The sequence below is a fragment of the Falco naumanni genome, chromosome 1, assembly GCF_017639655.2.
Source record: "Falco naumanni isolate bFalNau1 chromosome 1, bFalNau1.pat, whole genome shotgun sequence".
Taxonomy (NCBI): domain Eukaryota; kingdom Metazoa; phylum Chordata; class Aves; order Falconiformes; family Falconidae; genus Falco; species Falco naumanni.
The window spans coordinates 13,583,657-13,597,110 of record NC_054054.1 but is presented as its reverse complement, the minus strand read 5'-3'; the positions used below and the strand labels follow the sequence as shown (position 1 = coordinate 13,597,110).

General features: G+C 39.3%; 1 protein-coding gene across 5 annotated transcripts in view; it reads right to left on the bottom strand.

Moving 5' to 3' along the window:
• GAB1 (GRB2 associated binding protein 1) overlaps positions 1–13,454 on the bottom strand; it is a 100,481-nt gene that overhangs the window by 25,652 nt on the left and 61,375 nt on the right. For 3 of the 5 annotated variants that reach the window (XM_040581907.1, XM_040581872.1, XM_040581890.1), the window contains exon 3: positions 5,047–5,263. In XM_040581907.1, the coding sequence (XP_040437841.1) occupies positions 5,047–5,263 (217 nt within the window). The remainder of the gene's footprint in view (positions 1–5,046; positions 5,264–13,454) is intronic. The other 2 variants (XM_040581881.1, XM_040581899.1) reach the window with 1 other exon arrangement.

Genomic DNA, 13,454 nt, shown 5'->3' with positions numbered 1-13,454 from the left:
GGTATTCATCCAGACCAAAGTCCCGCAAAACTGTATTTCACATGTGCAAGTAGGCAAGGATTATGATCTGTATTTTATAAGCTATAAAAATAAAGTGGGCAGTCTAGAGAAGCTGGACACTGACAATCAATTGTAGAACCAAAATTCTTAGTTCCAGACCCCTAGGATATACTTTAAAATGAAAATATTTCCAAAACTACAGAAATAAAATATAAACACTACATTTATCTTACAAAAACATACAGAAGAATATAACTAAAGCTCAAAATGCAGTAACAGCACATGTACAAAGCCAGTGCTTAAGGATTACCCATCAGACGTAAGCAACAAATGCTATAATTTTTGTATTTAGGAGTTTTCCTGGATTTAAGTGAATACTGCTGCTTCTTTCTTGACCACAAGCACTTGTGAAAACAGAAGACTTTAAAAAATAATGACACATGAGGCAGCCAGGCCTGTCATTTGCTTCACTGATGGCAACAACTTAGATTTCTCATTATGAGAGGACATTTCTGAATTACTTCATGTTTTTAGAAGTAATCTTTTGGAATCAACTTCTGTGCCTACTGAAATAGTTTTCAAAATATGAATGGGTTGTAACCAATCTGATTTTGCAAGGCTAGAAGTTTGAAGACAGTCTGAAACACAGGCCACAAATGCAGTTTATGCCAAAATGAAGACAGGGAATTCAGCCTCTGAAGTTTAACTGGTTTTGAAAAGTCATAATTAACCACTCATCATGATAAGAACGCCATGTACAATTCTGAAAATCTACAATGCATAGTTGATTCATTCACATTACCTCAAGGAAATTTAGTTTAGGAGTAGACTTCAGAGACAGACTTTACTCCTGCCTTTTTTTTTTTTTTTTTTTTTTTCCTTCCCCCAAGTATTTCAGGTGCAGGACGGTTGCTGACTTCTACACTTTGGAAAGTTACCTGAAAATTTTAATTTTCCCCATTCACTCCAGAACAGCTCAAAGTAGTCAACTGGCTTGAACATTCCATTAACAATGGGTTATTAAGATAAATACTGGTGGCGTTTTACCACTTCAGTTTAAAATAATGTCTAAGTTGGATATAACACAAAACTCCTCACTATTTATAAGCAGAGGATGAATGTGACATGAATTCAGTGTTATCACACGTGACCATCACACACCTGCAAATTATACTAAGTGGACAAACTATTCCATACTCACTGCTAGGACTGGACACCTCTTTCCACATATCAAGAAAATGTAACTGTACAGCCTGCTATCTACAGGAGCTGGACTTTAAGATGCACAGAGAAGAGGCGGGATACTAAGACAGTGGATGCCCAATAAAAAGCTTGCCTCTACATGTTAAAAACTACTTGCTGACAAGACACCCAGGAAAAAAGTTTTTAAAGTGTTTTAGTCTGAGGGGTAATCATCCCATTTTTGAATATGCTGTATTTGGGCTGGCTTGAGCACTCATCCTTTTGAGCTGATTCTTTTCCCATCTGCAGGAATCGATACGACCGATTACACAGAATACTATGAACAAAGTGGCAGCAAAACTGCTCTTGTGTGCCAGCAGTCTGGGACAGAAACAGCAAGCACAGTAAAAATGTGAATAGATAAATAATAAACCAGCTCTATTTCCAGAAAATGGAAGCGAAAGTTACATAGTTTTTTTCTGTTAAAACTCACAGAACACCATGCAAGACATCTCCAACAAACAGTATTTTCAGGCAAGTTAATGACGCTGTGATTAATTTCTCACACGCGTTCCAAGAATGGCTACTGTTCACTCACTGCAGTGGGATCTTTTTACTTTCAAAATCTTCTAATAGCAGGTATTCCTGCCCTTCTTCCGAGAGAAAGGGTGACCCTTGGCTGGTTCATAAACATAAGAAAGATGAGGAAGACAGTATTTAGTATTTCAATATACCTCTCAAATGAGCCAGAACAAAAGGGGTTTTAGAAACAGTCTTTGGCTGCATTTTCTTATTTAGGTTCCAAATACCAACCTTAAAAATCTCAGTAAATGCTACAGTCGAACAATGCTCTTTCAAGTCAATAGTGATCAGAGCATATAACTATTTTAGACAAAATACAGCACGATTATTGCAGCTGCAAACGTTGCATCCAAGATATTCTCACAACAGTATGTGGTGCATTGCATGATGCAGCAATGAAGCATTTCAAAATTATTTGTTAGTTCTGAAACACTAAAATTCTTAAAAATTTCGAAGAGGCAGCTCAGATACTTCCTCTATGTTTCAGTTACTCGCCTCACCTGGAAAAGAATTCCAAAGTCTTGAAATAAAATTCAGTGGTTCCCAGATTATCTATAAAGTTAACATGCAAAGTTATAACAGAAAATGTTCCCTCTGTATAATCAGCAATTTCTAAGCCTAAAGGGAAAATGTCATAGAAATAAGCCGTTCAAGTAACAATACCTGCACATTTAATTACATCTATTAAACTTTGCACTTTACACTAAGGAAAAAAGGTTGTATGAAATACACAGATAAATTGTTCCAAGCCTGGAAATCATTAGGAAAATAATGCAGCCATTTAATATTTTTTTTCACCTGTAAGGATGTGGATTAGAGTAGTGCACAGAGTGCCCTCTAACAGATACACAAAGCTGTAATTCTGCAGGAAAAGTTCTATAACCTCTATAGTTCAGCCCAAATCCAGCAGAATACCTACTATACCAGACATGAAATATAAGCAGTCCTTTTAAGGTCGAATTGCAACTTCAGCATAACTATTACTCTGCATTTTCATTATTACAGCCTCTTAATAAAAGGACACAGCCATGTAGTGAACTTAGTTAAATCTAATACACTAAGCCCATATAATTCTCAAGTAATCACAGTGCCAGTGTTTGACTGTCCTCAAATATTCCTATAAAAACATAATCTATTTAAACATTCTCCACACTCCCAAAGACTTTGTTCAGTTCTTTCTCAGTTCCCTCAGCATTTTATCTCCACTGGACCTTCTGCCTTCCCCAACACCTGAACATCTCTCCTGCGTCACCAGTGTCTTCCTCAAGAAACTTTTCAGACTGCTCATGGACTCTACACTTTGTTGTGTTCTGTACCCCTTTTTATGGTCTCCTCAATCTTCACTCCCTTCTACTTAACCTGCACGTCACACAACTGTGGAATTCAGGTCAGAAAGTCAATTACACATCCCAACCTTCATCACTCCTAAAAACATGCTTCATCTGGTGTTATTAGAAATCCACTCTGTGCCCGCCCCCTGCAGAAGTAAACGAGCACTCAGATGCATTTCTGATGAGCCAGGGTGCTGAAATGAGAAATCAAGATTCCTTCGCCAAGCCATTCTAGAAATGATACTGAACTTTTTGATAGCTTTTGGCAGGAACAGCAACATACTTCTCTGGCACCATCAGCTTCTAAATATCACTAAACACTGAAACCTTTAACACTGAGCAAGCAGACACTGGGTTTCCCCTTCTCTTGCAGGAGGCTTTGGGGCATGCCGTGCTCCCCATAACCTGCACATTCCATACTCTGAGGGAACTGTAGGCTCATGCCTCTGTTTTATAGGAAAGACTATAAAGGGTGGATACTTTTCTACCATGTAATCATCAGTAAACTGAGCAGGAAACTCCTCAGGCACAACAGAGCAAGATAAAAATGCCAAGGGAGCGGAGAGCACATGGCACAGGTAAAACTGGCAGAGCATCAAGGTGTTGATGAAGAAGGCACCGCCACTAAAAGGTATGGCCCTAAGGGAGTATGTGAAATACTCATGAAAACACTTTCAAAGGAAGCTTTCCTCAGCCTTCCATGTACTTGTCTGCATATGACGTTTTGTTTACTTTTCTGGAAATAATCCAGCAGATTTTATTTTAAATTACTGCAGAAAAAAAAGCTTAGCAGAGAGATTTATACAATTCTCCCACAGAATACTCAAGGTTGGAAGGGACCTCTAGAGATTATCTGGTCCAGCTCTTCCAATCCTCTAAGCAAAACCAACTTCAAAGTCAGGTGAGGCTCCTTTGGAGCTTGTCCAGACAAGTTCATATGTGGTTGTTGGTTTGTTTTTGTGGTGTTTGTTTTTTTGTTTTTTTTTTAATCTCATAGGACAGAGTCCATTAAGTCCCTGGGCAGCCTGCTCTAGGGATAGCCACCATGATCCATTCTAAAAAACCACAGTGATATTTCCCAGGTAGCTACCATAAATACCATATCTTCTATGCATGAGATGCTGTACATTTATTTGAGTTAAAAGTAGAAGTTAGATAAATACTTAAACATTTAATTCGGTATAAGTTCTCAATTGTTTCCTTAAAATTTCCTATTGAACACTTCTCTGGAGAACTGACTGTATGGGTACTCTTTATTCAGTAAGAAATAAGGCTTATTTGAGCTTGTTTTTAAATACCTGTTATTTGGAAAAAGTTAAAATTCAGGATACAGAAATTAAGTGGTTTAAGTCTCCTACATTCTTAGTTATCATAAAATAATCATCTTTTACTCTTGTTTGAGAGAGTCTGAACCGTGTTAGTAGTAGTCAAACACCATTTGAGGATTGCTATGTTCAGTGATGCGGTAACCTGGCAAGTGATAATAAATATGACCATGTTTTACTGAATCCCTTCCATGAAAGCTTTAACTGGCACAACTGCACCACCAAATACCAGAAGGGAGAAAGGCTGAATTTTTCAAGCATTTTCTTGCCATATACTGGACTAAAGACACCAGACTGCAGCTAAAGAAAGGGTACTTCTCTGCTCTGTGCCATGCACCACTCCAAGCTACAATGAAATGCTTGGATCACTGCATTTATCTGATACTTGATATTAGCAATTGCTGTCCACACTTTTGAAAAATGCAGTATGGGTCTACACTGATCAAACAACTTACTATTGCTGCAAAAAGTTCAAGTGTAGAAAGAAAAGCAAAAATTACAGACAGCTTCCTCCCCTGCAGAACACATACACAAATATTCAATGACTCAGCAGTAAAAAAAAGTGCTTTTAGCCCAAACATTCTTGGCCTGTAACACAAATGTTATTAAGAGAAAATGTCACTTACCTCATTGGTTCAGGTTTTTTACTTTGACAGTTTATTAGCAGTAGGTAGTCTTGAGGATCTTCTTGACCAGAGGAAGACTCCAGTGGGGGGATGTTAATAAGCTGATAAGGAGGAGGTAGGGAAGATTCTGCTTGCATGGAAGGCGGTGAAGTGTTGATGGGCAAGGGTAACTCTGCAGATGGTTGTAAAGAGCTGACCGGTGGCTTCACAGAATCTGCTAACATAGAAGCAAAGCATTCTTTCTATGATCGAGAAAGTCTTACAATACTACCAAAAATTTTCACTAACAGAGGATGAGAAAAGTCAAGGGGTTTAATTCAAAATTGTAACATCAGTGACATAAGAACATCTAGATATTACCATTTGTTTCAGAGTATTTACATATGTCTTTATAATCTCTTTATATTTTTTCAAACGGTAATAAATTTCTTAAGTATTCCTTGGAAACAGAAGTTATGACTTATTTAATGCCTTATTTAACCTGTTTTCTGGTCACAGAAAGAGAAAAGATGCTGACAGCTGCAGTAAGACAGCTAAGAACACAAATCTGTTGTTTTAAAGGCCCATACGTTATTACTTGAACAGGGTAACCTGAGTCAGCACTTACACTCATGCATCCCTTTTTGACCAAGGTCATTTCAACATTTCACGTCAATTACTACTCAAGAACGAGCCTCTCAGTAGCTGAGAAGCAACAGGAAAAACACTACTTTTGCAATGGAAGATCCCTCAACTATAAAAATAATGAAGAGGTACAATAGGTACGATGTTTCTCTAAGCCACTACGTACCCCAGCTTTTTATTTTAGTGCAGTAAATGAAGTCGTTGTGGTTGTTTGGTTTGGGGGTTTCTTTGGGGGAAAGGGGAGGTGTTGTGTTTTTTGTAAAATAACCTTGTCTTTATAATTCTTATCCAATTCCTATTCATATATATTGTAGAGTAGCTTTTTTCCTTCCCAAATACGTGTATCCTGACTATTCAATTTTCTATGCAACTGGAAAATATTGACACTGTCAAACATTAAACAATCATTTAACTTTTTCATTGTTTTAATGATACATTGACTAAGAGCAACATAATTAAGCAAATTGTTCCTCAATTATCAAGGCTCCCTTGTACTTGCAACTCATTGTACATTCCAATTTGCACATCCCACGAATGGACGCTGATTATTAGCATTGTTTAAAAGAACGTATTATTATCCAATGCAGACTGCTTCTGTTAGACTTACAGGCCAGCCATGTACTACAGAGTAATTTCATCCAGCTTCTGCTTCCCAGCACTACCCTGGGAAGACCCAGATGAGCAGACCAGAACATAGGCCTCCTGCTTCCAGTTCTGTGTATGCTAGGTACAAGTGATTTAGACGTGGAAATAGGAACAGCAGTACTTGCTTTGAACTCCCATAGCACTTACACAGGCTCTGAAACTAATCCCACCACACCCATGTGGGTGGAAGAAGTCTAGGTATATGAAAATTCCTTAACTCAACCTACCTGAAAAGGTAGGATAACCTAAAAAAAAAAAAAGTAACTTTTTTCTAAAACATTGTTTCTTAACAGAACAAAGGCAAAACCAGACTGCACCCAGTGATCTCAGACACAAAAATAATTTTTTTCTTTACTACATGCTAAAATATTAAAATATGATAAATTTTATATTATTTAGGAATTTCAGGAGCTTGACAGAGCCTATATGAGGCACCTACTCATGTTTCTTCATTCTCCTAACATTGGGGTTCAATAGCAGGAACAGAGAGGCACCTGAATTGGACCTACCAGGAAGGTATTTCCTGCTCCTGGAAAAGAGATAGTGGGAGAAATGACAAGTAGCTCTCTGTCCTGTTCCCCCCAGAACTGAGGAATGCAAGTAAGATTTTGCACAAGTCAGAGTGGAGAGGAAAGGTTTCTTGCCAGATAGACTGTCATTCTTCGGCCAGTTACAGACAAGATCCTCAAGGGCTTCAGCGTACTACAACCCCCACCCCTGTTCCTTGTCCCTGATTACACACGACCTTCACATCGTTATATCTTCTTGGTGCCAAGTTCACACAAGGGGAAAAAAGAAATCAAACAGGACATCCTTGCAGCTTCCAGGGAAGATGGGTGTGTCAATTAGACCACAGGTAGTCAGGAGAGCTTAACAGGTACATAGTAAGATGCATGCCTACGTGAGGCTGATGCATTTAAGCAAACCATGCACTGGCATTCGCAGAAAGAGCAACAAGACTCAAGGGTAACTTTCTAGGGAACAATAAGATCAAGAAGCTTGAAAGAGGACCAATGTATCTACCGTGTTTGTTTGAAGAAAGAAAGAGTTACTTTCTTGGGGGAGTAAGAACAAAAAAAAAGTGTGTGCGAGGGAAAGAAAAAGAACTTAAAGGCTGGCTGTAACTTGTAATTGGTGAAAGGAGGAAAGGTGGTGAAGGCTGTTAGGCTAAATATACTGGCTCAGATCTGTAGTCTCAGAAGCCCGTGACGCAGTCCCCAATGGGGGCCTGCTGCAGCCAGGCTGAGCAGGAGCAGCATGACAAGCTGCCGTACTGCCCCAGCTTCTGGGGCTCTGCAGCTTCAGGGCACCCCAGGGCAGAGGCTGCACTCACGATCTGTGCTGACCAGCCACTGAGAAAACTTTTCTCCGAATTTGTCCTGCCCCCTTAGAGTACACCCATTTATATTTCTGACCTCTACTACTACCCTGTGTCAGCGAGCTCCACACCCTATGATGTGTGGCATGAAAAAACACCTTTTATTTTAAACCCAATGCTTGATAGTTTAATTTGATATCCTTCAACTCCTGTCTTCAGAGAAACAGTGAACAATTGCCTGCTATTCATAATCCCCATTCCTGACTTTACAAAACTTTGTCACAGCTTTACTGAGTTGATGCCGCTTAATTTTTCTGGGTACAGAAGCCATGCCACTGAAGATCTGCTTTGCCTTCACCCTCACCTTTCCTAGCTCTACTAGTTCCCTCCTGAGAAGGGAAACTAACTATTGCATAAAACGCACAAAGAAAAGTTTGGGACACAGTTCTTGATTTGCAAAGATACAACAATAATTCCTCCTGTTCCTACCCTAGCCATTTGCCTTTTCATTGTTCTTGAATATTAAAGGTGACGCTGTCCCACTGTCCAGAAGGTTCATGATCTCTTTTCCGTGCAAGGATTTGGAGCCCATTAATGTTAATGGATCATTAGGGATATTTTCTTTGTGATGAGCTGCCTCATTTACTTGGACACAGACACCACTTCACAAAATCCCCATGTCCTCCTACAGATCTGTTGGTGGGGGGGTGGGGGGGTGGGGGGGGTGGGGTGAGGGTGGCAGTGTTGTGTGTGGTTTGGTTGGGATTTTTTTGTTTGGATTTTTTTCTCAGTGGGTAAGCATAACTAGTAAAATACAAACTTCCTGATCTGAAAGTCATCTTCACACAAGCATTTTGTATGTGTCAAATGGTATAGGCTAATTTCAAACTTAAAGAGCAACGAAACTCAGCCTAAAGCACTTCACTCCTGGGCTGCTACTTATTTGCTTTACGCATTCAAGCTACTTCAAATTTGACTATGAAGAAAACAGTAATGTTAACTACTTTCATCACTGAGCAATTGAACGCTGTTTGCCTATCTGCACCCTCTCAAATATTCTCTTTAGCTACGTACTTCAGAAGCTGATATGAAGGAAAGAGTTTCTCCCAGCAGCCGATTATGATTTCAAAGAGTACAATCACCAACTTGCTCCACTTTGGACTAGCAGATTTTTAGGGAAGGGGTCATCTGCACACCAAAGAGCACTGTAAAGTCATTTGGTTTGTTCCCAGAGCTCAGACAACACTCTGACTGCTTTGAAATAATTGGGAGCTGGAATAACATCCAGAATATTTAACATGCAAACGAGCATAACAAGAATCCTATTTTGTTTTTATAATTCCTGCATTCAGTACAGCTAGAACAAGCAGCTTTCTCAAACCAGGGCAAGAGTTTTATATTTTCTCAGTGGTTTGTTAACAGCAGTTACAGGCATAGTCTTCACTAGAATCTATACTTTTTTCCTTGTAACCATTTTTGTATTTGCCTCACTAATAAAACAATCATAAAATTAATAGGATGAACATCACATTTTCTGAACAAGAATAATGAAAGGCTACCATTTCTTCCTTCTTAACTGTATAAAGATTCTTTATTCCACATGTTCCTACATCTGTGCTTTATGAACAGTCTAGGAGATTTGAGTGTGGGCGTTTGCATTTAGGGTTGGTTTTGTGTTTTGTGTTTTTTTAATGAGAGCAAAAATTAAATTGCTTTCTACCTTATGATATATACTCTCTTAATATTCTAATTATGTGAAAACTTGAAATGTTCTCATAGTGAACAAAACACAGAAGCCTCATTACAGCAAGCATTTCTTTAAATGTCAAAATTGCAATCAAAGTAAGAAAATGCATTCTTTGCAGATCGTAGGTAGAAGCTAAAATAGAAATGGGATTTTCCCATTGTAACAGTGAATCAGCAACAGATATGCAGTCGCATGATTCTACTATTCTGAGCTACTTCATTCAATCCATCTACTATGATGCAGATATCATTAAAACTACCAACAGCCAATACAATATAAGAGTAATAACCTTGAACAAAAATTTACAGATACAAGTGGTAGCCATTAAAAAAAGAGGCAACTTCACTTTAGTCCTTAAAAGGACTTTTTTTTTTTTATTACATCTGTTAAGTCATTATTTGTGCTGCTTGATGTAACAAGGTCCTTAAATACACTGCTAGAGTATTCTCCTAGTGTCAGCTTCTACATCGTCTCAAGTGAAAGGTCCTGGAATCAAAGGGCCACATGTCTGCATGTGCAAGCACAGAGCGCAAGCACGTGTATGCTGATGGGTAGAAACATGCACTTGCTCTGTTGGTGTACTTAACTCAATAGATATGAGCCAGACCCAGCTCGGAAGATGCATGGACACATTAATCAGGGTATGATTTCCAGTGTGATCAGTTTACAACTAATAATGTAATCTATGCAGTGAGTCTTAGTTCTGAACCTTTGTGCTATACCCAGAGAAAGTAGTTATAAATAATCAATTGATCCTGTGCACTTCATAAATTTGTTTTCTTAGTTTAATATAAACTCCAGGTATCTTTTTTTCTGAAGATAAACACAATACTGTATCTACAGAACAGTAACAAAGAATGGAGCAGTTGCTCACTGCATAGTATGCTCAGGACAACCCTGCCTCCTGCATCTATACCAGAAACATGACTGACTGCTCCAGGCTCCTATCACATGCTGAAGTTTCTGGCTTTTGGAGTTCACATCTAAAATTTAGTATTTACTACCTGAAGTTCATATGTGATTTTAAACTTCACTTCTGGGTACCCATTTAAAATTTGAAAATACCAAAAGCATTTCCACTCAGAATTTCTTCCCCCTCCACACCTGCAATTTTCTTTTGAAGACTATTCATTCAAAAGGGGGAGGGGGGGGAAGGAAGAAACATCTGTAGCCTGTTCTCTCCCATCTTCAGATGGTACACAGCCTGGGTGACGTAGGAAAAATAATCAAGGAATCCTGTTACAGACTAACTTCTGTAGGTGCTTGTGAAGAGAAACAGTGCAGCCCACCACATTAAAACATCTGAGGTTTTTTCTTCCCTAAAAAGGCCCAGAGCTCTCCCTGGCGCAGCAGGCTGCTCTAGCCACATGGTGAGTTGACCCAGCTGGGGCTGCAGCATGTTGTCTGGAACCACAGGCACCTCTGCGCTTCAGAGAGGTTTTACATACTGCCTCACAGCACCTCACGACTTGAGAACTAGCAATCTGCAGAATAGTTTGCCAACCCACCCTCTTGCAATCCTCTTCTATCAACTCATCAGGTGATGTTAATGCCAAAAAAGGTGCCCAGCAGGAACCGGGGAAAAATAAGTTAATCACCTCGGCATATTACATTTGGTTTATTTTTCCTCAGGGAAAAGCAGCATCACCTATCACATGAGTTTGCCACACACAGCTGGCAGCTTAAGATAATAACCCTAAACACTCAAGATTAAGACTATGACAGCATTCCTGATAGTAATTTTTTTTTAATACACATTTTTTCTTCACATACTTGTAAGGGAAGACCTACTGTTGCAGATTTTACGCTTTATTCATCATTATCTGACTTAGTCACACTCTCCTTTAACCACATCCTCTGAAGTCAAAGACATCTTAGTCTTCTCTGCTGTCTTCTTTTTCTCCTTGGGTAACAGGCAACAATTATCTCAGCTTTGTCTCCCTATACTCAGCTCTTTAGCCACCACCTACCACCTCTGCCAAACCTGCTATACCAAATCTCAAGCCCTTCTCTTGTCCTGCTTCTTCTAATTTTATTATTCCTCTGCAATTTTGCCAGATGAAGTCTTGCAACTCTTACATCCTCCTTCACAGTCTATGCTCACCTCCCTCCTCTCAGCAATTCCACCCTCAAAAAAAAAAGTCTGTACATCTCAGTGGCTATTATCCCCCACCTTTACTTCCTCAAAGCAACCAACCAAAACAGCCTCCACAGAAAGAGATTCCTTTGTGCCACTATTCCCTCTAAACCTACTGCCTCAGTTCTAAGACAACAGACGCACAGTCCTTGTCTGGAAGGTCTCTCCCCTAATGCTTAACTTTGTCTTTTTGTATTATTCTTCACTGCACTCGAGGTCACCACCTACTCATCCTCCTGACAGGTCATCTCCAAGCTGACTTTCTAGTGAATCGTACCCAAGAGATTAAAAGAAAAATAAATATCAACTCTTCATTAAGGTCATCATCTCTGTGGTGCAACTTCGTTGCAAAGACTTTGTTTAAGCATATTACTCTGTCATTACGCTTTTATCTATGCTCTTCCAGAGCCTCCCTTCCTTCACCTGAAAGCTCATGCTATTTCTCCTCACTTTTGAGCTCTTTCATGACCAAGGTCTCTTAAATCCATCATATGTTATTAAGATGGTGGGTTTGATCCATCCACTTGTTAGGACTGTCAGAAGAGAATTTTTTTTATTTCTTATAGGCAGACCTAAACACAGGTCACCCTAAACACCTCTAATGTCTGCTATTTATCAAAGAAAATGTCTTCTCAAAAATCCCGGGGTTCAACAATAGTCTAACAGACAAAGCACTAAGACCACTTTCTGTCACAATGGTCAAACCCTTACTTGCTTTCACTTTTTCCCATGCCTCTGCTCCTATATTGATGTCTCTTACTGCAGATAGGAAGTTCTTAGTGGCAGAACCTGTTTTCTGCTCCACACCTGCGTAACAGGCAGCACAGGGGTATCCTGATCTGATTGATACAGCGATCTCCAACACAGCATAACAGCAGTGATACCTGACCATGCAGCATTAAAGAGAATACAAGGAGTCAGGATCGGACAGTGGAGTTACGTTCAACCCGACAGTCACTGCTATTGCACCCAAGCTACGATAAACCTGCAGTGAATATATTATCAGAACATGATTTTTTAAATAAAATAAAAAAAAGGTTTTCTGAAAAATCACAGAATGGTCAGGGTTGAAAGGAACCTCTGGAAATCATCTAGTCCAACCCCCTGCTAAAGCAGGTTCACCTAGAGCAGGCTGCACAGAGCCTCATACAGGAGGGTTTTCAGTATATCCAGAGAAGGAGACTCCACAACCTCTATTATTGTGCAAAATGCAGAAGGCATGAGAGGCATATACCAGACAGCAGCTGCCTGAACAGAAACACTGCAGACTTTGAAAGTGTTGCATGTGAAGCAAGCTGTTGCATTTTCAAAGTACAGTTCTTATGACGACAAATTTTCTTTGCTGTGTGTAATTATTTGTATAAATGTAATTGTAGATTTCAACGTCTTGTTCTGTCCTTTTCTTTTTTTCTTCTGGCTTACTTTGTTATTTCTTCTGGTTTACTTTGTTATTGCTATCTTTATTCAAATGAATACACGCAAGTAAGATGTTTGCATATAGCAAGATTATTTCCTCCTTCCCCTGCCCTGCCAAACACACAATTCACTGAATTACAGAAACATGGAGCTGGATCATGTATAAAATATTCATCACAGATGTCTACTGAATTCTAGGGAAGGGCTTTCACAGCCTGTGCTTAAATATCCTTGGAAGGATTTTCTGTATCATTACATCACTCAATGAAAAAGAAACAAATTACTTCTCTCTTCAGGTAACAACTGATCTATGTCCTGCTTATCACAGCTTTTTATACTTTGAAAGTCAGCTCTTCCATCAGTGTTTTCTTCCCGGGAAAAACAAATCCTTCAACTTTTCTCCCCATTGATGGCTTTTAAAAATCCATTTCCTTTATTTCTACCATTCTTTAAACATGTATCCTTATCCTTCCGGAAGCTCAGGCCACGGTATTTCAGCTGAGGTCTCCACAGCACCAGGC